This window comes from Martes martes (genome assembly GCF_963455335.1).
Source record: "Martes martes genome assembly, chromosome: 14".
In the NCBI taxonomy this organism is placed as follows: Eukaryota; Metazoa; Chordata; class Mammalia; order Carnivora; family Mustelidae; genus Martes; species Martes martes.
In genome coordinates this window covers 30,519,009-30,544,255 of record NC_137902.1, presented here as the reverse complement: position 1 = coordinate 30,544,255, position 25,247 = coordinate 30,519,009, and the positions used below count along the sequence as shown (strand labels likewise).

General features: G+C 52.8%; 1 protein-coding gene across 1 annotated transcript in view; it reads right to left on the bottom strand.

Annotated features, from left to right (window-relative positions):
* Nucleotides 1-23,895, bottom strand: part of SLIT1 (slit guidance ligand 1) — a 163,302-nt gene extending 139,407 nt beyond the window's left edge. The window contains exons 1-2 of the mRNA XM_080822669.1: nt 23,308-23,895; nt 1,876-1,947 (exon numbers count right to left, since the gene is read on the bottom strand). Coding sequence (XP_080678795.1) covers nt 1,876-1,947; nt 23,308-23,891 — 656 coding nt within the window. The 5' untranslated portion in view covers nt 23,892-23,895. The remainder of the gene's footprint in view (nt 1-1,875; nt 1,948-23,307) is intronic.
* Between the last annotated feature and the right edge of the window lie 1,352 nt (nt 23,896-25,247).

Sequence of the window (25,247 nt, the reverse complement as noted above, 5' to 3'; positions counted from 1 at the left end):
CAAATTCCCAACAGGTATCCTCAGCACCCCCAGGCCTGACAGCAAGACACACTCCCAGCCCCTGAGCCTGTGCAGAGCTCTCTGCAGCCACCAGGGCCACGGGGCACCAGGGCATGGCTCCAGAAGCATCCTTGCTCCGGGAAGCCGGGAACCCAGGTGGCAGGAGCAACTTTGGGCTGCTGGCACATGCCCTTGTTTGGCCCAGAGGGCGTGTGTCCAAGGGGCAGAGCAGGGGGACGGGCCCATAGCAGAGGGAGAGGAGGTTGTGCCAAATGGGCAAAGCCCACACATGCAGTAAACACACTCTTCAGTTGGCAGACAACACCCCCTCTGACTGCACCCCTGCACTGCCTAGCCTCATCTGCTGCCAACTCAGCCACCTGGCTCCATGAGACTGTACGTCCCTACAGCCTAGAACATCCGCCTGGCAGGCAGTTTGCTTGTTGCGTGGTACCTTCTGAGATGGTCGAGTGTGTTTCCTCCCTGCCTTTCCCCCCGTCCACTCCTAAGAAGGTGGCTTGAGGTTCCATGTGGACCTCACACCCTCCTAGGGAAGGAGGCAGAAGCTGTTACCGCACACTTCTCTTCCTCCACTTTGTTTCCAGAAGCCTGAGCTGTTGAGGAGCTCAGGCTGGAGGACAAGGTGGGTGAGGGATGCCAGGAGGGAAGGAGGGTTTCCCCAGACTCAGAAGACACTCTTGGAGATTGGGAAGGAGTCAAGGGTCAGTGGGTTCTGGAGCAGCAGAGACCCCTGCCCAGCAACTGAGAGCTAGGACCCCAGAGATGATGGAGACACAAAGTCCCCAGCCCCACCAAAGGCCCTCCGAGCTGAAAAATAGTTCTGAAAGAATTGAGGCCCCAGGACCCTTACACTACCCTGGGAGTAGGGGGTAAGAATGCTATGATTGTCTGATATAGAATGTGTCAGAATGCATGCATGTGTCTGAGAGCCACAGAGCAGGCAGAGGTGAAGGGATCCACTCCTTCCCCTCCTCACACCTCACCCCTGCCCAGCTCAACAAGGGAAATTCTACAGATGGCTCCTTTGCTGGCTACTGACCCCAGTAGAGCCACACCTGCCACCTCCAATATCTGCCACTGTCAGACACCCAAGGAGAGCCACCTCTATCCTCAACTGTCCCCACTCACCTACCCTCTCAAGTCAGTGGGAACTGTAGCCTCACTGGGGAGTCTGTCTGGAGCACAGAGTCAAAAGAACTATGGAGACGGTCATGGACTGAAATGCATCCCCCAAAATTCATACACTGAGGCCCTAACCCCGAGTGTGATTTGGAGATGGAGACTAGGGAGGTAATCGATGTTTAATGAGGTCAGAATGGTAGGTCCCTAATCTGATAGGACTGGTATCCTCATAGAAGAACAAAAGACACCAGAGACCTCTCTCTGTGCACACGTGAGGACACAGCAAGAAGGTGGCCCAGAAGAGAGGCCTGGATGGTGCCTTGACTTTAGACTTCCAGACTTCCAGCCTCAAGAACTGCGAGAAAATACATTTCTGTATTTAAGCTCCCAGTCTGCGGTCTTTTGTGTTGACGGTCCCAGCAGACCAAGTCAGAGACCTAAAGCTTCCTCATGGTCTCCCAGGCTTCCCCCATTCCAGGATAGGATGCCCCGTCTGCCTGGCCCTGGTCCTGCCTGGTGGCAACCACTGGGGCCTACACCATGCGCAGCTCCTCAGCCCTGTGCAAGGCGGCGGCTGTTCGGGCTCAGGCCTCTCCATCACTTCCACCCTGGACCCCTCGGGGCATCTGAAGACTGACTCCACGGGCAGGGGCCCTACAACCCACAGCCAGGGCCCCTGCCTGGGGCGGGGCAGGAAGGAGGCAAGGAGCGTGGGCAGCAGCCCATACTCACAGCACCCGCAGCTGCTTGAGCCCCGCGAAGTCGTTCTTGTGGATCCGAGTGATGTTGTTCCCGTTGAGTTCCCTGGTGGAGGAAAGGAGAATGGAATGGTGAGACGCCGAGGGGCAGGCCCGCAGGCCAGGGCTCAGCTCCATACTCCCTCTCCATGGAACTCCAGCCTGTCTTCTCACCAGTGGGGCTGGGTGCTGCCCAGCCAAGCCCTGGGACCCCCGAGTCCACGTCAAGGCCCAACAAGCCAAGGCCCATCTTTGCAACAGATGCCCAGCCAGGGAAATGCACAGGGCCCGGGCTTGCTGCTAGGAGAGCTGTGCAAGCCAAAGTCATGGCTTTTGCCCAGAAAGAGCTCAGGCTGATTGGAGAGACAAGACATTCCTGCAGGGAAGAATTTGGAAACCAGCAACTGGAGGTTATTCAGGTAGATCCCCCATCTATAAAGTGGGGGTAATAATTGCGACTATCTCCTTGGTAACCCAAGGCATGGGGCCTAAACAGTAAAGAGCATGGCCTGTGCCGGCAATGGGCCCCCTTGCAGACACCAAGGCTCCTACGAGCTGTCCGGAGTCTGAGCAGGAGAGCACAGGGTGGGCCAGTATTTTAAGGAGACTGAGGACATGGGTCTCAAGCTGAGGCCTAAAAGACAAGGTAGATGTGCCCAGCAAGAGGGATAGAGTGGACATTCCAGGAGATAACACCCGGAATATCTGGGGGCTGAGGGAGGAGACAGGCTGGGAGTCGGGAGCTGTAGGATGCAGGGTTGGGGGCATGCGAATCCAGATCACAGGGGGCCTGAGAAAGCAAGCAGAGGAGGACGGGGAGTCAAGGTGGCCCGCAGGCAGGAGGGCACCACGAGGACAGTCCTCCATCGAGGGGAAGGATGGCAGGGCCAAGGAAGGGAGGGGGCCTGCTGTCTGGACCCCAGGGCTAGCCCTGAGCTTCAGGGGCTCCTCTGCCTACACCACCCAGGCCTCTGGCCCTTTCTCCCTTCCAAGGCTGTATGTGGTCCTCCTCGGCCCTCCCCAACCACAGACTTGGACATGGAGCCACGTTAGAGGCCATGGGGCCCTGCTGAGCCTCCCAGGGAGGCTCGCTCCCCTCTGTCAGGCTGCTTCTCTTCACAGGGAGCTGGTGCAGCCTCAGATAAGCAGGTCCTTCCAGGAGGCAGCTACAGCACTCCCCAGAAAGCTCCTCCACTGAGCCACACACAGCAGAATCTCCGTCAGGCCTGGCCCCACACCCAGCTGTCACCTCCGCATCTGATCTGTCTCCCTGTGGCGGCTCCGTGTTCACATCCACGCCACCTCCTCCTCTTTCTCACCACCTCACAGTCACTCAGGGTCTTGGCAACAACCGAAGCATCCCCACCCCAACGCGCATGTGCGCGCACACACCCTGTTCCCCCACAGCTTCCTCACTTATGAGCCCCGGGCAACCCAAATCCCAGCTGCTTTGAAAAACACCAAGATCCCTTTCCTGTAAGCATTTGGGGAGTATGTTGGGCCTAGACGGTGTTCTAGAGTTGCACCCACTACAAACCCCGTATTTTTGTTTCCACACATTCCAGACACAGGGCTCTGGGGCCACCGTCATGAGGGGCTGGAAAGTCGTGTCAGCAGCTATGTTACAGACGAGGACATTGTGCCTCAGAGCAGTCAGTCATCTTCCAGAGGTCACCAGCTGGGACACAACAGAGCAGAGATCTGGACACGGCCGTCTGATCCGAGGGCCCACGCTTCTTCCTGCTGGCCGGGCCGCTGACACGCGGGACACACATTCACCCATCACTCTCTCTGCCCTTCCCCTAAGCCTGTCTCCTGATCCTGAGGAGCAGCTGGAAAAACTCATTCCCTGTGCATCTCTTTTCAAATGGGATCTCTGTTTGAAGAGAGAGGATTGAGCCCTCTCCAAGGACACAGGGGCCCTGATGAAAGCCCCAGGCTGAGCCACTTCCCACCCTAAATCCTGTGAGGAGGTCTTCACGTCAGACAGGCTCTTCTCTTTCTTTCTTTCTTTCTTTCTTTTTTTTTTTTCTGTTTTGTTTTAAAGATTTTATTCACTTATTTGAGAGAAAGTGATCAAGATGGAAGAACAAGTGAGAGGAGGGGCAGAGGGAGAAGCAGACTCCCTGCAGAGCAGAGAGCCCGATGCAGGACTTGATCCAGGACCCTGGGATCATGACCTCAGCTGAAGGCCGACGCTTAACCAACTGAGCCACCCAGACACCCAAGACGGGATCTTTCCAACATGAGGGTCTTTTCTCTTGAACGAAGTATTCTTTCCTGAAAGCGCCACCTGTGAGCCTCACCTGCGCTGCACCCTAACCTGCTCCTTCTGCTGACAACCATGTTTCAAGCTCCGAGAACATCACCAACAACCCCTTCACACTGGTTCCCTCTGCAAGCAGGGCCGGTTTCCTTGGGCCATCCTGCTGAAACCTTCAACCCCAAACCCAGAACCACACAGAATTTTTAGTTGTTTTAATTTTTTTATTATAACGACACATCGGCACTGATGACAAGAACAAGAATGTTAAACTTAAATGGACGTCACCAGAGCAACGTTTAGTGGACGTTTCAGCACATCTGAGAAACCAGATACTATGCAATCGCGGTCATAGTATCTTTTAAACAAAAGGGCACAAATCATCTTGTACTAACAGGGAAAGATGTCCACGATACAGTCTATGGTGAAAGGGTCACAAGCCAGTTTGTATTCTATGAGCCCAATCATATAAAATCTACACACATGTCCATCCTGGTCTGTCCACAGAGCAAGTTCCCTGGGGGTTGTGTGCCACACAGTAATGCCTAAAATTGCTAAATGGTGGTTTTAGTTTCCTTTTTATGCTTTTCTTTACTGCTTGAAATTTTCAAAAGATTTTATTTATTCATTTGAAAGAAAGAGCGAAGGGGGAGAGGCAGAGGGAGAGGGAGAAACAGACTCCCTCCTGAGCAGGGAACCCAACAGTGGGCCCGATCCCAGCACCCCAAGATCACAATCCGAGCTGAAGGCAGATGCCCAACCATCTGAACCACCCAGGAGCCCTTGCTTGAATTTTTAAAATTACATCAGTATTTTTATAAGCCAACATAATATTTAAGTTATTACATTTAAAAATAAGAGTAATACAGAGCACCTGGGTGGCTCAGTTGGTTCGGTGTCTGGCTCTTGATTTTGGCTCAGGTCAAGATCTTGAGGGCCTGGGATCAGGCCTCCTTTCAGGCTCTGTGCTGGGTGTGGAGCCTGCTTGGGGTTCTTTCTCCCCTTACCCTCTGCCCCTTCCCCACCTATGCATGCTCTCTCTCTAATAAAATACATAAATAAAAATAAAAGTAAGAGTAATACATGCACATTGTTTAATTTGTTTCAGTTTTCTGAATAATAAAGTAAAAATTCAAATCACACATAATATTCATCACCCAGAATGAAGCCCTATTAACATTCTGGAATAGTTTCATCCAAGCCTGTGTTCTTTGCACACAATTTTTATATAGTTGAAATAATTTAATAAATATTGATTGAAGACTTACTGTTTGCAAAACATTTTGCAAGGTTCTGAAGATGCGGGGACGAGTGAGACATACATTGTATGGACTCCTTCCACAATGTTATGCCCTGTTCATTCCCCACTGATGATTTTTGAATGGCCATCAGTTAACCCTGCATTCCAATATATCACGTTACTGCGGCATTCCCTGAACCCTGGCTATGGGACACCTGGGCTGTTCTGATATCATTCAATTATAAACAACACTCCGCAAAGCTTAATGCACCTTTGGGAGGCCTAGATTCCTTGATACGGTATTACGCAGCCAAAAGTCATGAAAAGGCTGATGAGTTTTACAGTAACTGGCTCATTCTTGCTCGTGCCAAGCACAGTTTATAAGACAATTGACTTCAATAACTGTTCATTTCACAGGCAGCAAAACTGAGGCAAACGAAAATGTTAAGACTTGTCTAAACAAGGCAGGGCCCAACGTGGAAATCAGGAATCCCTGAGGATGAAATTCCCACGAGGTGGCGGGGGGGCTGAGGGGAGCTCACAAGGACTTCTGGTGACATCACAGTCACATGCCTCTCTTCTTACCCTTTGGCACAGGCCCCACTGCTCAGACCCCAGACCTGTTCCTTAGCCCAGTCAGGTGGCTCCCTGCCCTCTTCCTCACTTCCTGCTCCCCACTTCACCCCCCACGCAAGAGAAGACCTGGGACAGGCAGGCGAACAATGCGGCAAATATAGCCTCTCTCTCAGGAGGCCCTGCTGCTTCCGGACAAGAATGTCCACGGACACCCAAGCCCACCCAGCCCCCGCCTCTCCCCATCAGCCTCGGTCTCTAACCTGGAGCTCAGTGCCTCCTCTCAGGGGAGCGCCCTCTGGAGGCAGCCTGGGAGGCAGCCACTTGGGCCCAGAGAATGACCTCCCCTGGGCATCCCACCCTTGCCCCATCAGCAGGGCAGCCCCCCACCAGGATCGTGTTTCTAACTTGGACCGACCGCTTCCCCTCAAACTTTCAGCAGAGGCCGCTGGAATGAGGCAAGGAGGTCATTTTTCTCCGACGCCTAATTCCTCCAACAGGTGGTCCTTGAGTGTTGCCGTGGAGACACTCTCCAGCAAGCCGCCAGGGAAAAAAGAAGCTGGGAGAAGCTGCCGTGACCTTCAGACCTTCGCAGCCAGAGCAGCCAAGTGGGGTGAGCCTCCAGGGGGGTCCCAAGGCGTGGTTTCCAGGAAGAACCCTGATCCAGAGCTCCCCAGGCTCCCTGAGGTTCCTGTCGCTGGAGCCCACATCCGCCACTCCTCCCGACTGGGCGCCCACCGTGTGCAGGCTCTGAGCCCAACCCCAAGCATACACTTCACCTCACTCCCCCCTCACCCTCACAGTGAGTCGAGTTGTGTTCTCTCTGCCTTGCTGAGGAGGAAACTAAGGCACAGAACTGATGAAGCCATTGCCCAGGGCTACACAGCTAACTAGGGGCAGGCTTAGGATCAAACCCAGGCCGGTATGATTCCATGTTCTTTCCCCCCAACCCCCACCATCGTGATGCCTCCTGCCAACGACTCTTTCAAGCCCACCCCTCACCCCGAGTGCTCATGAGAAACAACTTGGAGGCTTTGGGTAGGAAACCCTGGGGCCCTGTTCTAAGGCCCTGTGCTCTGCTTAAGCAACAATATCAGGGGGTCCCCAGCCAGCTGCGTCATGTGTGTTCTTAGTGGCTAAGAGCTTGGCCTTTGGAACCAAACTGTCCGGCTTCAAATTCCTGCTCCAGCATCACTAGCTCTTAGCTTAAATGCTCTATGCCTCGGTTTCCCCATTTGTACAATGAGGATAACGACAGTACCCACCACTTAGAGGTGTGGTGATGTGTAAATGACTTAATATTACTTTCTTTTATCCTTTTTTAAGATTTATTTATTTATTTTGGAAAGGGGCAGGCAGAGGGAGTGGGAGAGAGAACCTCAAGCAGTCTCCCCCCCTGAGCCTGGAGCCCCACACGGGGCTTGATCTCAAGGCCCCGAGATCATGATCTGAGCCGAAACCAAGAGTCAGCTGCTTAACCAACCGAGCTACGCAGGCATCCCCATGACTTAGTATGTCTAAAACACTGAGACCAATGCCTAGTACACACAAGCCCACACAAGGGCTCTCCACATGAGTGTTATGTACTGAGATTAGTTTACTACTCCTGCTCTAGCTGCGGTTTCCCTCAAGGACAGGGCTCCACTGGGAGGGTGGTGGCCCAGGCTGAGCTCAGGCTGGTGCTGGATGGGCCAGGCCCCGCTGAGCAGGGAGGGGCCGGCAGCAGCCAGTGGCCTGCAGGTCCTGGGATGGGAAAACCCAGAGAAGATGGCCTAAGACAGTTCTCTCTCTTCCAAAAGTGAGGAGTGTTCCTCCATTCCTCTCTCCCTGGAGAAAATACAACCTAGTGACAGATGGCCCTGATTTCTATCAGCTTCTGTGTGGTCCTAACCTGAAGGAAAAACCTCAGTGGCGGAAGATTTTGGAGAAAATTCTCTGAAGCCAAGTAACCAAGATAAAAACAAAAGCACACAAGGATTTCTTGAATCCTGTCAGGAAACAAAAATCTGATCCCCAGCACCTGGGTGTTAGGGGATACACTGAAAGAACCCCTTGGAACTCCTAGAGCTGCAGGAGTAAACGGCCTGGGTCGCTCACGGTGTGTTCTGGGGTTTCCACGGGCCTCACGAACCCTTCTCGCCCTAGAGCTCCATCACTTCTAACGCCAGTTCCCTAAGGGACTGGAACCTTCCCACAGCACCCCAAGTCTCCAATGGCAGCGGGGAGGCTCAAGCCACCCTCCAAATCCCTTCCTGCCAGATTCCAAAAAAATAAACATGCAGCTCTGACTGGGGCTGAGACAGGCCTCTGGGCTGGGGAACTGTACACCTCGGCTCTGTCCTTTGAAATCCTACACTGGCCAAATCCATGGCAATGAGCACCTGCAGAGTCAGAAGGGAGATCAGAGGGGAGGGAGAATTTCCCTACCCAGCCAGGTGCCCCGGACGGCAGGTTGAACACCCCGGCCTGCAGGCCACCCAGCTGCACGCCCATGCCCGTGGGTCTGGAATCCCGTTGAGCCACCCTCCTGGGTACCCCACATTCCCCCTGGCTCCCCTCCAATCTGATCTCCTAGCCACAGCCAGAGGGCTCCTTTCAAGGTGCAGATCTGATCGTGTCACTCCCCACTTAAGCCCTTCAATGAATCCCCATTGCTCTTGGAATTGAGACAAAAATCTTCTCACCAAGAACTACAAGCCCCATGTGGCCTGCCCCACACGCCCCCATTCTGATTCACTCCTTCCTGTCGCAGGGCCTTTGAACTGCCATCCCCTCTGCCTAGAACACTCCTTCCTCTTTCCTGATCCCAACTCTTCCTTCCAGCAGTCAAACTCCCTATCACAGGCCTGCAGAACACCCCAGCCTCTCCCCGGCAGCAGGAGCCAGAGGCCATTTCATATGGGTCTGGGGGCTTCCTTGACTACTCCCTCTACCCCTGCAGAGGACATGGACTATGTTGGTTTCTTCTCACTATCGTATCCTCAGGGTCTAACACAGTACATGGCACCTCAGAGATGCGGCGGGACGTAGTCCTTGAAAGCATGAACAGACTTGCATTAAAATGGACATATTCCACACAGCATAAGCTGAGGGGGTTTTCTGAGTTTCTCTGCCCCCCAAAGTAAAGAAATACAGTAATTATGGGATGTTCTCCCTTGGGGCACCTGGGTGGCTCAGTTGGTTAAGCATCTGACTTTTGATCTCAGCTCAGGTCTGGATCTCAGTGTCATGAGTTCAAACCCCATGTTGGGTTCTACCCTGGGCGTGGCGCCTACTAGAAGGAAGGAAGGAAGGAAGGAAGGAAGGAACAAACGGAGGGAAATGCTCTCCCTCATCGAATCATTATGTTGTACACCTGAAACTAATCTATCACTGTATGTCAATTACATTTTGCCTTAAAAATAAATAAATATGGAAGCACCTGGCCAGCTCAGTAGAGCATGCAACTCTTCATCTCAGGGTTGTGTCTTCGAGCCACATGCTGGGTGTAGAGATTACTTAAAAATAAAATATTTTTAAACTAATAATAAATAAGTATTTTTTTTAATTTTTTTAAAAAATGCTCTCCCCAAATCAACATCCACCAAGAAAAGCTCCACACACAGAGGACACTGTTGTGTTCCCAGTGACTTCTCACACAGCTCAAGGTTAAAACACAGATTTTTCCTCAGTAGCTCTCACAGGAAAATACCAGCCCCCAGGGTTTCGGCAGCTCCGTTCCTCTACCTCCTTCAACACACCAGCACTCCTGCCACAGAGCCTTTGCCCATGCTGCTCTCTCAGCCCAGAACTGCCCAGAACAGTCTTCTCCTCCTCACCTGCCCACTAACACACACACCTGACTGACCCCAACCATCCTTCGGGACTTCAGTGGAAACATCCGTTCCGGGCCAGCCTCCCCTCTGTGTTCACGCAGCTCCTCTCCCAGAGCTGGGACTGGAATTTGGAGCCGTGTGGAATATGATGTCCTTTGTTAAAGGCTAGTCTCTGTCCCGCCGGGCTAGGAGGGGAGAGGCCACCTCTGGCCTGCTCCCGGCTGACACCCTAACCCAATAAGAGTGAACACAGGCTGAAGGAGCCGTCCTGCCCCCTGAACCCAGCTGCTGCTGGCATCTCGCAGCCGGAGGGTGGCCCACACTCCCATCAGCGGGCAGAGCCTGGCCCACAGTCCTCAGGTATCAGTGAGTGGGTCATGATCCAGAAGCTCCCCCAGCCTCCCCCAGCCCCAGCAGAGCCCACAGGCCTGGGACCAACCCCAGCGCTGGGACTGCCCTCCAGAACGGAATAAATCGTGAAGCCCCCGGGATGAGTGGTCGGGGGCCCCCAGGCCAGGGCAGACTTGCCACTGGTCCCGCTCTGCCCCTGGCTCCTGGGGACCCGTCTTGTTGCCTTGGCTCAAATTCTAGCAATACCTATACTGTCACAACCAAGCCGACTCATTGAAGCCTCATGATAGCACTTGATTCCAAGGTTTATTTTCAGCCTGGACTCACATTATGAGGAGACTGAGGCATGAAACATTTAAGTGACTTGTTAGAGATTAGCCCACCAGTAAGTCAGTAGAGGAGGCAAGCCCAGGCATGTCTGACTCCGGCGCCCGGCTCTTTCTTTCCTTTCTTTTTAATTTTAATTCTAAGAAAATACACATAACAAAATTTACCACTGTAACCATTCAGTAGTGTTCAGTAGTTCAGTAGTGTTAAGCATATTCACATTGTTGTACAACAGATCTCCAGAGATTTTTTTTTTCATCCTGAAAAACGAAAACTCTGTTTCCATTAAACAATAGCTCTCCATTCCTCCCTCCCCCTTGACCAAGGTAACCACCATTCTGCTTCTGTCTCTGTCAATTGGACAATTTTTTAAAGATTTTATTTGTTTATTTGAGAGAGAGAACGTGAGAGAAAGAGCACGAGCTGGGTGGAGGGGCAGAGGGAGAGGGAGAAGAGGGATGTGGGACTCGATCCCAGGACCCTGGGATCATGACCTGAGCCGAAGGCAGACATTTAACCGACTGAGCCACCCAGGCGCCCTGTGAATTTGACTATTTTAGATACCTCGTATCAGTGGAATCATACAGGATTTGTCTATGACTGGCTTATTTCATTCAGCATAATGCCTTCAAGCTTCATCCACACTGCAGCATATGACAGGATGTCCTTCCTCTTTTAAGGCTGAATTGCATCCCACTGTGTGTGCAGACACCCCCTTGGGTTTAACCTTTCTACTGCAGGTGGACACCGGGGCTGCTTCCCCCAGCTAGCCCTTGCGAATAATGCTGCAAGGAACACGGGTGTACAAATACATTCGAGACCCCGTTTTCAATCTTTTGGGTGTACACCCAAAAGAGGACTTGCCAGATCATATGGTAATTCTGTTCATTTTTGGAGGGATCAGAATCTTCTTCAGAGGGGCTGCCCCATTTTGCATTCCCAAAACAGCACACCTGGGTGCCGATGTCCCCACAACCTCACCACCAACTGTTATTTCCTGTTTCTTGAAAGCAGCCATCCTGACGGGTAGGAGGGGATCAGGGCCCAGTTGTTAACCTCAGTTCTTTTTTTTTTTTTTAAAGATTTTATTTATTTGACAGACAGAGATCACAAGTAGGCAGAGAGGCAGGCAGAGAGAGGGGAGGAAGCAGGCTCCCCGCTGAGCAGAGAGCCCAATGTGGGGCTCGATCCCAGGACTCTGGGATCATGACCTGAGCTGAAGGCAGAGGCTTTAACCCACTGAGCCACCCAGGCGCCCCGTTAACCTCAGTTCTGTGCTGTATTCTGTTCTAAGGTCCAGACTGCCCTCGGGGCTCTTCATTACCAAGGTCTGGCTTTGCTCTTGCCAATCCCCTTCACAGGTCTGGGGCCCACCTCTAAACCACAACCCTGCAGCCAGCACCCCACTGCCACCCACCGAGCCTCTGTGTCCACTGCCTGTCACCCCCTCCCCACCACTACCCACTCCAGGCCCCCAAGAGGTCATCCATCAGCTAATTCCCTGACCCCGACCTCCATCTGTAACACCACCTCCCTGCATCCCCCCAACTCTGCTCACCACCCCCCACCCAGAAGTGGGACAGCCCTCCCCACGCTGGCCTGCTCGTGGGTCCACCCCATAAACGCGTGCAGGTTGGGCTTGGTCGTGGCCAGTTTGCCTTTATGCTCCGGTGCTCGGCCCTGACAGGGATTTTATAGATGCTGAACGAATGTTTGATAAATGAACGGACAAAAGAAGCCAGGGCTTATTAGGATATGCGGTGTGGTCGTCCGAATTAAAAACTAAACACGTACACGTCTCAGAGCCTCGAGGCTCGGGAGCCCTGGGCACCCCTCTCACCAGCCGTCTTGCCCCCCCAGCCCGTGATACGCCTCTCCAACCTCCTCCTCATCAGCAGACTGGTGATAATACCTTCCTCCCAGGACTGTGGTGAGCAGTAAAAGGGTAGAGGAGGGTAAAGCATCGCTCTGAGCCTGGCCCGGATGAGGGGCTCTCGGCGGTGACCGCTGACACCACGCCAGTTCCTCACTGCCACTCTCATTCTCTGACCCACCTCCCCCACCCCCACGTGTCTGGCTCCTCCTTTCCAAATCACCCCCCCTCCCCTCAGTGCTCCGGTCCACCGGCTCCCCCTCGGAGCTCCTGCGTGTTCTCTCCTCCCACAGACTTCCTCACCACCGGCTCGCTCCCACCCATCTGTCTTTGCCTCCCACTTCTCCCAGGAAACTGGCTGCCCAGCATGGCCAGTGACCCACCCACCACCACCACCACGGGTCCAGAAGCTGTCCTCAGCCCTCGTCCTCAGACAGCCCGGCCGCTCTCCCACGCCAGGCCTCCTCCCCATCTCCGAGCTCCTTCTCTGGCACGGGCAATAACTCCCCGGCCAAGTTCCGATCCACAGACGGCCAGGAGCTCCTCCAGCCTCTCCGCCTTCTCCTCCTTATGGCCTGCCCTCTTTCTTTTTTAATTGAGATACACAGCTGACATACAGCATTACATTAGCTCCAGATGTACGACATATTGATTGGAGGTCCGCATAGATTGCAAAATGATCAGCTCAGTAAGTCTAGTTAACATTTGTCACTTCATATAGTTACTTTTTTTTCTCGTGATGAGGACTTGCAAGATCTACTCTTTTAGCAACTTTCAAATACACAATAATACACAATAATGGCTGATTAACCGCAGTCTCTGTGCTGTACATCACCTCCCCAGGACTCACTGGTTTTATAACTGGAAGTCATTACCTCCGACCACCTTCAGCCGTCTCACCTCCTGCCATCTTACTCTGGGCAGAAACTGCCATCCTCATGGGTCCACGAAGCATGTTCCTTCCTCACCAGGGAACCCCAGCCAGAAGCAGGGTTTCTCACACGGTGTTCTGGGCACCTCCTGCTTCCGCATCACCAGGATTGCCTTTGCCAAAAACCTGCTGAATCAGCATCTCTGGGATGGGCCTGAGAATCTGCATTTATACCAGCTTCCCAGGAAGTTCTCTCTTTTTTTTTTTTTTAAGATTTTATTTTGGGGAGGGGGGGCGCCTGGCTGGCTCAGTGGGTTAAACTGCTGTCTTTGGCTCGGGTCGTGATCCTGGGGTCCTGGGACTGAGTCCCGCATCGGGCTCCTCGCTCGGCAGGGAGCCTGTTTCTCTCTCTGCCTCTCCCTGCCACACTGCCTACTTGTGCACTCTCCCTGACAGATAAATAAATAAAATCTTTTAAAAAATTTTTTTTATTTTTTTGAGTAATGTCTATACCCAGCACTGGGCTCCAACCCACAACACCAAGAACAAGAGTCACACATTCTACCAATCCAGCCAGTTAGGTACCCCACCCCACCCCCCCCCAGGAAACTCTTATACCCGTTGAAGTTTCTGTTCCCACTCTTCCCAGGAGGCTCTCCCAACTGTCTCTCCAGCCCACATACAGAGTAACCATTCCCTATCCCTAGCCTTAGGGTCATCTTTTCCACATAGCTGATTATTGGTCACTCAAACCAAAGAGAGAGAAGCCAGCTTCACGGCTTCTCCTCCAGGCTCAGCGGCCCTCCCCAAGTTCACTCCACTCACAAAATCATTCTCTCGGGCTGGAGCCTTGGGGCCCCATGACCCTCCTATTTGCTCTCTCTGCACCTTCTGCCTCCGTCTACATCTGCTTCTTCCTGCCTCAGCGTCTGCGGCCAAACTCCATGAGGACTGTGACCACGGCCTACCACCTATGTGACAAATTACCACTCGCTCAGGGGCTTCAAACAACGCAGACGTATTCTCTTACAGCTCTGGAGGCCACTCTTGGCCCGAGGCCCCTTCTGCCACCACTTCCTCCTCCTGCTTCCATCGTTACTGCTTCCATCTCCCTCTCCAGTGTTGACCCTCCCGCCTCTCTCTTACGTCACCCAGGGATGATGTCATGCCTGCCCCAATAACGCAAGATCATCTCATCTCGAGGTCCTCGACTGTATCTCAAAGCCCTTGTGCCACGTAAGGCAACACAGTCCCAGGCTCCCAGGATTGGAACATGGATATCTTTGGGGACCATGATTCAATTCACAATGACTGTATTTTCTAAAGCAAAGATCAGAAACATAACATGTCTTACCAAATGTAAAAAAAAAAAAAAAAAAAAAAAAAAACCAACTCTTGGAACACAACTTTTGTGAGCACCTACCATGCACCAGGCAATGGGAGTACAAAGATACATGAGACACAGCCCCTGCCCTCAGGAAACTCAAAACCCAAGGTACTCACCAAAAGAACCAGCTTCTTAAAAAGCAATAAAGTGCTCTTCCCTACAGAAGAATTCCAATTAGTAAATGTAGAAGGAGTGAAGGAAATAGAAATTCAAAATTGGATAATAATGGTTGCAGGCAAGATTCATTAATGGGTGCTAAAATTAGTAGGCGAGAATTTGAGGACAAAAAAGCTATGGCAATCTCAATGTATCTCCCCCAGATAGTTATTAACTGTGGACGCAAATTCAGGAATGTCACAGGGAAGAAAACTGGCCCAACACCATCGTAACCAAGAGGTCAAGGTTAACATCACCAGCAATGAGAGGTATCAGTGTCACCAACCCCCCGATGGGATGCCCGGAGAAGGGCACACCATCCCTACCGCATTCCTGCCAAAAATCCATAACCTCGATCCAATCAGGAGAAAAACACTAGACAAAGCCAAAGTGAGGAGCACGCTACAAAGTAACTCACCAGTACTTTGCAAAAGCGTCCATGTCATGAAAAGCAAGAGGAGACTAAGGACTTGTCACAGACTAAAGGAGATTAAGAGGAAATGACAACTAAGCACCATGCGGAATCCTGGTCTGGGTCCTGGAATAGAAGAAAGACATTAGTGGAGAAGCTGGTAAAATCCCTAAAAAGTCCACAGTTCAGTTAATAGTCTTGGACTCGTGTTAATTTCTTAGTTTTGATCATTGCACGGTGGATAAGAAAGACATGAACACTAGGGGAAGCTGCGTGAAGGGTATATGGCAACTCTCTTGGTACTATTTTTGCAACTTCTCTGCAAGTCTAAAATTATTTTAAAATACAAGTTTTCAAAATTTTTGAAGAACAAAAATACAGTGATGGCAGCAAAACCGTTGTCACAGACAAGCCAGAAACCACAGTCACGGTCACCATAACCAACTGGTCTCCCCACTGCCAGCTGGTTTCCTGCTCCGTTCATCCTCCACACCAAAGCCAGGCAACAGAATGTCTTAAAACACTATTTTACACTTGTCACCCTCCACTCAAAACCCCTGTGCCTAAGTGCTCAAAGGATCTTTTCAAAAGGACACAGGGGCAGCATGAAGGGGCTCCCACCAGCCAAATGTGGGACACTCTGAACAGCAAAATAAATAGCGATAGTAACGAATTATAACCCAAAGAATAAAACAATACTCCATGAGTCCCTACCGTAATAAACTGACAAACAGATGGAGGAAAAGGGAAAGCTCTTTCTTACAGTAAAATGCCAGCTAATAAACTGAGAAGAAAAGAAGTTAGAAATGTCTCAACAATAGGTATTAACACCAGTGAAAGTCTGATGAAGAACAGGATATTTACATAGCCTCAAAGTACCCGCCCCCACAAATGCCTTATCAATGATAAAGGGGAAAATAGTCACTTTTCAGCAGAGAAACCTGGCAGACACCCACTTACTGAGTGATCAAAATGAAAATCACCAGTACTGGGACAAATTGACATCATGTGTCTTCCGACATGACCTGCTGAGAAGGGCAGAACATCGCTAACTTAGCATTCCTGCCAAAAGGACATAACCCCGGTGTGATGGTGAGGAGACCTGATGAAGCCAAACTGAGGGACATTCTACAGAGTAGGTGGTCTGTATTCTTCAAAAATGGAGAGGTCAAGAAGAACAAAGAAAGGCCAAGTAACTAGTCCAGATTAAAGCAGACTGAAGAGCCGTGACAAGTCAATGTCATGTGCGATCCCACACCTCTGATCACCACAGAAGATACTATTGAGACAATTGATAAAACGCAGACATGAACAATGGCGTAGATAACGGTACTGTATCAATGTTCAATTTTCTGATTTTGATAGCCTTATTCTTCTCAGAAAAACACACACCAAAGTATTTAGAGGAAAAAACTTACATCTTCAACGTAATCTTTTTTTTTTTTTTTAAGATTTATTTATTTGAGAAAGAGAGAGCATGCATGCCCAAGTGAGGGGGAGGAGCAGAGGGAGAGAATCTCCATGAGACCCCATGCTGAGTCGGACCCCAACACGGGGCTCCATCCCATGAGATCACGACCTGAATAGAAACCAAGTCAGACGCTTAACCAACTGGACCACCCAGGCGCCCCTAATCATTTTTTTTTAATTTTTTTTTAATTTATTTATTTGTTAGAGAGAGAGAGCGAGCGAGCACAGGCAGACAGAGTGGTAGGCAGAGGCGGAGGGAGAAGCAGGCTCCCCACCAAGCAAGGAGCCCGATGTGGGACTCGATCCCAGGACACTGGGATCATGACCTGAGCCGAAGGCAGCCACTTAACCAACTGAGCCACCCAGGCGTCCCGCCCCTAATCATTTTTGTTTTAATTTTTTTTTTAAGTAAACACTATGCCAATGCCCAATATGGGGCTTGAACTCATGACTCCGAGATCAAGATTCGTACACGCTACCAACCTAGCCAGCCAGGCACCCCTCCAACCTAATCTTAAACAGTTCCCAAAAAATTGTACATGTGTATAATACATGATAAAGCAAATGGGGGAAAATACAGACAATTGAATCTGAACAACAGATACATAGGAGTTCCTAATACTTTTGTTGCAACTTTTCTATAAATTTGTAATTGTAATATAATAAAAAGTTACAACAAGCACAAAGGATTCTTTTGGGGTGATAAAAAATATTCTAAAATTGGATTGTGGTGATGTTTGCACAAGTTTGAATATTAAAAAAAAAATCACTGAATAGTAAGGAAAAAAAAAGAAAGAAGAAATTGTAAAAATACACATACACTCCCTCGGATGGACCCTATTTCCCAGCCCCATGATCCGGTGCCCACCCTTCCCTTGAATCTCCTCTCTCAGAACTCACCAACACAAAAGTGCACCCCACCAGCTGGCTCTGTTCCTCACTCTCCTCCCCAAATGCATGGCACACACCTCCTGATGCCCTAGATTCCCCCACCCTCGCTTTAGCTCTGTGCCTCCCGAGGTCCTGCCCAGGCCTCAAGCCTCATCAGTGCAGGGGTCCAGCCTTTCCTTCCCACCCACACACCCATCTCCTCATCTCTAACACCAATAGAGCCCCTTCTGTGGGCCAACATTATTCTAACCACTCTACACCCAGTATTTCATTCGAACTCCCAGCCGGGCGTGGTAAGTGCTATCGCTGGCTGCACTTTGCAGATGAAGAAACTGAGTCACTAGTGAGCCTGCTGGGATCTCTCAGGTGGTTGTTGATGGAGGCAGGATTCAAAAGAGGCCACTTTCACACCAAAACCTGTGCGAGCAGCCACTGTGCTCTCCCTCCCTAGAGACATCTTGACACATTTGTTCTTCTGCAGACAGACTGTTCTCCGCACCAGCCTGCAGGCTCCCTGGGGAGTGGGTCCACGCTCTGGACTTCTCTCCGCACGACGCACCCGGCAGGTGCCCAACAGCTGTTTGTCCGCCACAGGCTGGGTTCCAGAAACCAGAGGAGGGGGTGGCAAACTCCATCAAAAAGAGGAGCCAGTTCTCCACCAACCCCCCCCCCCCCACCCCCTGAGCACAGCCCAGCTCCCTGGCTACTGCCCAAGGCCCGGCCGTCATCTGCTCTGGGTAATAAGTATTTGTATGGCGATAATTACAGCATTTGGGGAGAAAATCCCATTAAGCAAGAGCCCTGCCGAGCTGCTAATGCCGGCACAGAACGGGAGGCGGCAACTCCGCCAAGCTCCCGTCTGCTTCTAATAATGCAGGAGCTGCCTGTCCCCACCGCCCTTCACCCGGCCCCAAAGAGCACGGCCGCCCCTGCTGGCAGCCTTGGGCAGCCGGGGCCGCCGACAGCCACCACCCTGCCTCAGAGCCCGGACAGAGGCAGGGGCAGGGTTCGCTGGGGATCCAGGGCACTGGGGTTGCACGGGAGGAAGAGGAAGCAGAGCCAGGCTGGGATCCATCCCTGAGTGGTGCCCCAGCCCCTTTCCTGTCCCTGCAATTCTGTCATCTTAATAACAATAATAGTACTACCACTCACAGTGCCTTCGTTGCTGTGCGCCAGGCCCATGCAAAGTGCGGCTCCCAGCCCGGCCTTTAGGCAGTCCTCACGGCCAACCTGTCCTTTAACCAGCAGGTCCTGTCATCATCCCCACTTTCGGGGCAAGGAAACAGGGGTGCTGAGATGTCACACGTTTCTCCGGAACACTGACCCTGCTTTGCAATTATGTGTTTATTCTCATACCTTGCCATCCATCGCTTCCTCCCTTGCTGGACTAAAACTCAAGGAGGGACAGCGGATTGGGTTTGTGTCCGGCCCCGTTCTCTCAGCTCCTTGCAGACAGTCAATACACAGCTATCTGTTGAATGAATTCATTAAACCCACAATTTGCCCAAGGTTCCCCCAGCTGCTGCGTGGCAGAGGGGGGCTAACAACGCAGGCAGGCTGGCTCAAGGACCATGCCATCACACCACCCACCCTGCAGAGAATCCCTGCCTGCTACCCCCTGCTCCTTCTTGCAAACATGGGAGACCGAGACAAAGATGCACGGGGACAAGGAAGGAGAACTCTGCACAGCCAGACGCCAGGAGAGCAGGCTTGCACCACGGCCAACGCTCCCGTGCTTACCTCCCAAACTCTCTGCTGCCCCACTGAACCCTCAAACCTTTGCTTGAGCTCCTCAGATAACAAAAATAATCATAACATCATCACCTAGTTATATCACGAAGCATTTCCACACACCAGCCCTGGGCCAAGCACGCCACCAGGCCCTCTATGTGCACTGGCCCCCTGAATCCTCACCACTGACCTACAACACAGTCATCCTCCCCTTTTAAGATGGGGAAACTGAGTCTCACAGCAGATGGAGTGATGGCACCAGGGGCCTGCCACCAGTCATGCAGAAGCCAGCGATAAGCCCAGGGCACGTGCTGCTGGAGACACAAGCCCCACCCAGAGGCAGCCTCCCCAGCATAGTGCTGGGCTCTGCCCTAGGAGACCACGGTGTACACGTGGCTTCTGTCTTCCCCGACCCTTCCCCAGGACCACCACCCAGTCGTGATTTGGCTTTCCAAACAGGCTCCCAGGCAATCCATCTGGGGTGCCCTGGGAAGTCCCAAGCCTGACCACCCAGCTCCATTGAATGTGGCCTCAAGTTTCGGGGGCCAAGTCAGGAAAAGGCAAGGGCCTTCCAGGCCTCTGCAGCAGGCAGTGGGATATGGTAGTGGACCAACTGGCCAGGGGGCAAGAACCCCCAAAACTGATGAACAGCAGACCATCCTGGGCTGGGGGAGCAAATGGAAGCCAGGGGGCCTTCCCGAAGGCCTTTCCTGGCCATACCACCATCCTCGGGCCTCTCCCATCTCTGCACCCTGTCCCCACAAGCCTAGAATACAAGTGCCTGAGACAGAAGGGAAAAGCGGTGTCCCCCCCACACTATACTCTCTTACCACACTCTCCTGGATACTCTAGCCTAAAAGACTTTTTTAATTAAAAAAAAAATCCAACTGAAAGTCAAAGTCCTTGAGTGGAAGAAAAGACAATTAATAGTGGCCACGGCTGGGTCCCTCTGAGGCAGAATTCTACAAAGAGAGGAAGCTTCCAGGCCTCCTCCACCACACCCCTAACCCTCACTCGGTATTTTAATTGTTCCACTGCAGTGAATTATTCAGCATCCCTTCCTCAGCCCAGCCCACGAGCCCCACAGCCACTCTGGCTCAGCCAATTTCCTCAACAGCCCTGGGGCCACACAGCTTCTTCCCAGAAGTCTCCACAGCACACCAATTCCTTCCCACTTGGGGGGATAGGCCCAGACCCGGAGTCATGGGATAGAAGATCATAAAGTTGCCGGGCCTCCTGGGCTGCCATAGAAACTGCCCACAAGACAAAAGGCGAATGCACAGCTGCAGTCTCTCCAAATATCACGGCCTCAGAGGCCGCTGTTCTGGGCCCCGGAACGGCATGATGTCCATATCGATGAGAGAGAGAGCGTTTGCTACGGTGATTCTGAGTCTGCCTGAGCTCTCACCAAGGCCTCTTTTCGGGGTGTTCTTTTCTTCCTTAAATGGCTCTTTCGAGGCCCGTCTGCTGCAAAGGCAGCTTCCTCCTGTTTTCTACATCCTTTCCCTACCCAAGAAGTTTTGCCCACAGCAAAGACCAGGTCTCTGCTGACTTCCCCACAATGACTCACCCGTGGATTCCATCCCTGAAGTCCCCAAAGGGAAAATCCAGTGAGAAAAGACTGCCTGACTCTTCCCAACCTTCCCAGCCTCAAGCCCCATCACATCGGACTGGGCCCGGCACACAGCGGCCCCGGCCAGCTGGCCCGTTCACCCATCAGGCAGGCTCAAGCACACCTGCAAGCCTTTCGCTCATGTATTGCCTCTGTTTGGGCTTCCTGCCCTCTCTGCTTAGCAGGCTCCTACCAACCACTGTTGGGTCCCAAATTGTGCTAAAAAATGACCCATCCTCTGAGAAGCACCTTTCCCCCAAGAAAAGTGCTTCCCACCCCAATGCTCCCCACCACAGCCCCATCACATTGCCAGCCTTGCCCTCTCCCAAAAGCTTGCAGTTAGGTGTCCCCTGTCTGGGCCTCTCAACTGTACATCCCTTGAAGGCAGGGACTTGCTCACTCCCTGCTGGAGCCTCAGCACTGAGGGCAGCTCCCAGCTCTGTAAATGTTCACTGAATTAAATAATGAATTAAATAGGATCGTCTCCTGATCCTATCATAATGATGCCTCTCACTCAGTAAGCATCATCATGAACTAGGCACTTTCCACACATTATCTTTGGTCCTCACAAGTACCAGAGACTTTAGTATCAGCACCCCCATTTTCTGCATGGAAAGCAACTAAGGCTCAGAGAAGTTAAGTAACTTCCCCAAGGTCACACAGCCACCTAGGCAGCTGGACCTCTTTCTTTTGCACTAGGAAATTTCACTTCCATTCCACTCTGATCGCAAGAGAGATCACAAGTTCCTGAACATCAAAATAGACTCTGTCCTCAAAACTAAAGATGGAGAGAAAGAGCAAGACATGAGATGACTTGAAGATTCAGATCCAAAAGCAAAGGCAAGGGGCTGCTGTGTCTCGGACCTAGGCTGCTACCAGGGTAAGACTGCAGGAGAAACACCCTGTGGGCAAAGGAACAGAGAATAGATCCAGGGTGAACAGGTACAGAGAACGACCCTGCAGCCTCAGGAGTCCTCTGGGCAGATTTCAGACCCTCAGTCCCTCTCCACAGCCACATAGCATTACGCACAGGAAATTTGACTTGGTCCACCCTCTCTCCACACCAGCATCTCTGCCCAGCCCCACAACACACACTGCACACACACACACACACACACACACACACCAGTTCCCAGCTAGATTGCATCTAGATTGCAAATTCTCTGAAACCTCCACGGAAATTTTTCAGACTCAGCCAAGAAGAGTCTGGGGCAAATGTGTGCTCACTAATTGCTGACCTTGGTACAGAGTTTGATCCAGGAGACAGCTCTCCCCAGGGTCAAATTTCTGCCTCTGGCCAGCTGGGAGCCATGAAAATGTGCTCAAGTTATCGAAAATCTGTACGCCGTTCCTGAGAGCCACTGCAGTCGCCCAGGAGTGTGGGAAGGAGCATGCAGGTTTCAAAGGAGCCGGCAGCCTTCTCTAAAGTCCAGTTCAAAAATCTCCTGAGGCAGTCACCTCTGCAGGCAGCACAAAGGCCCAGCATGTGACCAAAAATCACCTACAGGGACTCTCACAACCTCCCATTACTGAGGTGACACCACAGATACTAGGAATTCACACAGATGCACATTCTGCAGGAGAATCTAGGAAGGCAAATTATATTGGTCCATAAACACACACACACACACACCCCCTACAAAGCTCCGTGGGTCTAGAAAGAGCCGAGTTTCCTCCAGAATTTAGAAGTGAGAGAGAATAAGGGAAGAAAAATTATTTTTTAACGACTTTTCATGGTCAATGTCTCCACTCCAGGCTCCTGACCGCTCGGCATGATTTCCCGGGGCCAGGTCACATCTACCCCTTCCTGGTGTCGATGTAACATACCCCAGGCCCCAAACCCAAATCCCTCAGGTCCCATTGTCTGCCTGGGTTGGGGATGGCTGGATGTGAGTTGGGGGACCAATGCCTGACACCTGCAAGAGAAGAATTCTTAAGGCTCTGGGGCAAACAATGGGGAGAAAGGGGAAGACTGGAAACTTCAACTCCATTCCTTCTTGCTGCCCATCACCTGCCTGCTGGCCCTCAGAGTCCAGTCCAAAAGCGCTGCTCAGAACACTGCCCAAGATCCATGCCCCCGACAGGAGATGTGGTGCCTGGCAGTGTGAGGAGCTTCCCCCCCAGGGGGGCCAGGAAGGCTTTCTGGCACCAATTCACAGCACCCTGGAGGAATAAAGTGCTGGCGCAGTGGGAAGGGCCTGTCAGGGCTGAGTGCAGGGTGCAGGTGTGAGGCTGGGAGCTGACAGCCCCGCCAGGGCCCTTTGAATCTCAGCAAAGGGAAACAGTGATGCTGCTGGCTCCTGGTTCCGGAAGGACCCTGGCAGGCACTGACCCCTCTATTGGCTGCAGAGCCCGGTACCCCAACGGTCCTGCCCCCACCCCAGCCCAGAACTGCGTCTAGGTGGGAGGGCAACCTCGGGGGCTCGTTGCGCACTGGGGACGGGGCCGTACTCACAGGCGCTCGGTGTTCCGCGGGATGTTCTTTGGGATGGCCTGCAGCCCCGTGCCGTGGCAGTCCACCGTGGTGCCGGTGCAGGTGCAGAGGGCGGGGCACGCGGTGGCACCCAGGCGCCACGCGGCTGCCCACAGCAGCAGCCAGAGCTCGGGCCGGACGAGCCCCGCTGAGGGCCCCCTCCGGGGCGTCAGCGCCATGGTGCCCTCACCGCGTCCCGCTCGTGTGCCAGACGGCGGCAGCCGCTTACCATCCCCGTCCGGGGCGGCCTCCAGGTGCAGTCCCGGGGCAGCGCCGCCGAGCAGGCTCGTGCGCGGCGCCCTTACGGGTTGGGAGGCACCTCGCTCCTCCAAGCGACGGCGCCTGTGTGCGGACCGAGGGAGGGCGCCTTGGGCGGAGGGCGCTCGGCTCCTCTCCGGTTTCTCGCTGGCTGCGTCTCCCTCTCTCCCTCCCTCCAGCTCCCAACTGACTGCTGCGAGGAGGAAAATGGGCAGGCCCCGCGCGCGCACGCACCCCGCGCACACACACACACACACACGCACAATCACACACTCACACCCCCACGCTCGCTCCCACCCGGCAGTCATCCATCAATCGAAAAGCACACATCCAGAGCCAGACTCCTCCCCGCCCTGCCCCAGCATCCCCCTCCCCCGCCTCCCGACGACCCCTCGGCGGCTGCAGCGAGTAGCGTACAGTTTCAAAGGTGGAACCTTCGAGGCGCCTGGCGCGGGCAGGGGACTGCGCTGGGGATGGGAGGATGGCCACGGCCCGACCTGCCCAGTCTTGGCCCTGGCCCGCTGCAAACACACACGCGCCCGCGCGCACAGGCTCACACACACACATACACACACACACCCCCCCATGAGTATGTGCACACTGAGACTCCTGCACTCAAAACGCCAGCCCGGGCAGTTGGGCCAGAGTGGGGAGGGAGATCTTATTTGGCCGCCTGGACCCTTTCCCCAGGGCCACGGACCTGCTCCCCCCCACCCCCCCGACGGCAGAAAAGCTTCCCCCGCCTGCCAGACTTGCTTTGGCAACACTTGGTGAAAGCAAGCCCCCTGCCCCAGGTCTCCAAGCCCCCTACTTTACTTAGCCTGGGACCTGGAGGACAGAGCTTGGGAGTGGGGAGGGAGGAGTGTATAAAAGCCCTAGATTGAGTACAGTCTTCTCCCCTCCGCCACCAAGATGGCAACAACCCCACTTGTCTGCGGAAAAGACTGAAGCTAGCTGCACCCAGAAGAAAATGGCCCTGATTTGGACATTTGCCCCGTGGAGAGATGGCATTTCTGCCATTCGGCTATACTGGCTTCCCAGGTCAGGGTTAGGGGGTTGGCAGAGTAGCAGTGGGTGTTGGAAATCCTGCAAATACCTTCCACCACTCGCACCAGCATTCTCCCATTTCTGACAGGTGCAAAGGAATATTCATTCCTGTCATCAGAGGACTGCAAGGACGGCTGGAAAAGGGCAGGGTGGCCTGCTTGGGAGAGTAGCTCCACGGGCCACCACTGTCAGACCCCAAGATTTTACCCTCCTTCCAGCAGCGACTCTTCTTACTCTAAGGCAGGTGTAGACATAGATGTGGGCGAGGGTGTAAACAGGAAGTCCAGATCGGGAGAGAACCACCCTCAAGCCCAGAAGAGATGAAGGACCTCGCCAAAATCAAGAACGGCTTGGGCTCTGTCGGACCCAGATGTCCTCTGTCCATCTGTCCCCTGAATGGTAGCTGGTCCAAGAGATGCCAGGAGAAGGCACAGCATGGATACCGTTTGTCACAGTGGTGCTGGGCTGTGTGGACACGCTCCACAGGATTAAAGCCTTATCTACCAGGTCTCCAAGACTTGGGGGTTTTCTTTGTTTTTCTTTTCCATCTTGATGAAAATTTTACAGTTTTTTTTATCTCTACGGTCATAGCGCAGGGAGAACTGTGGCCAGCATCT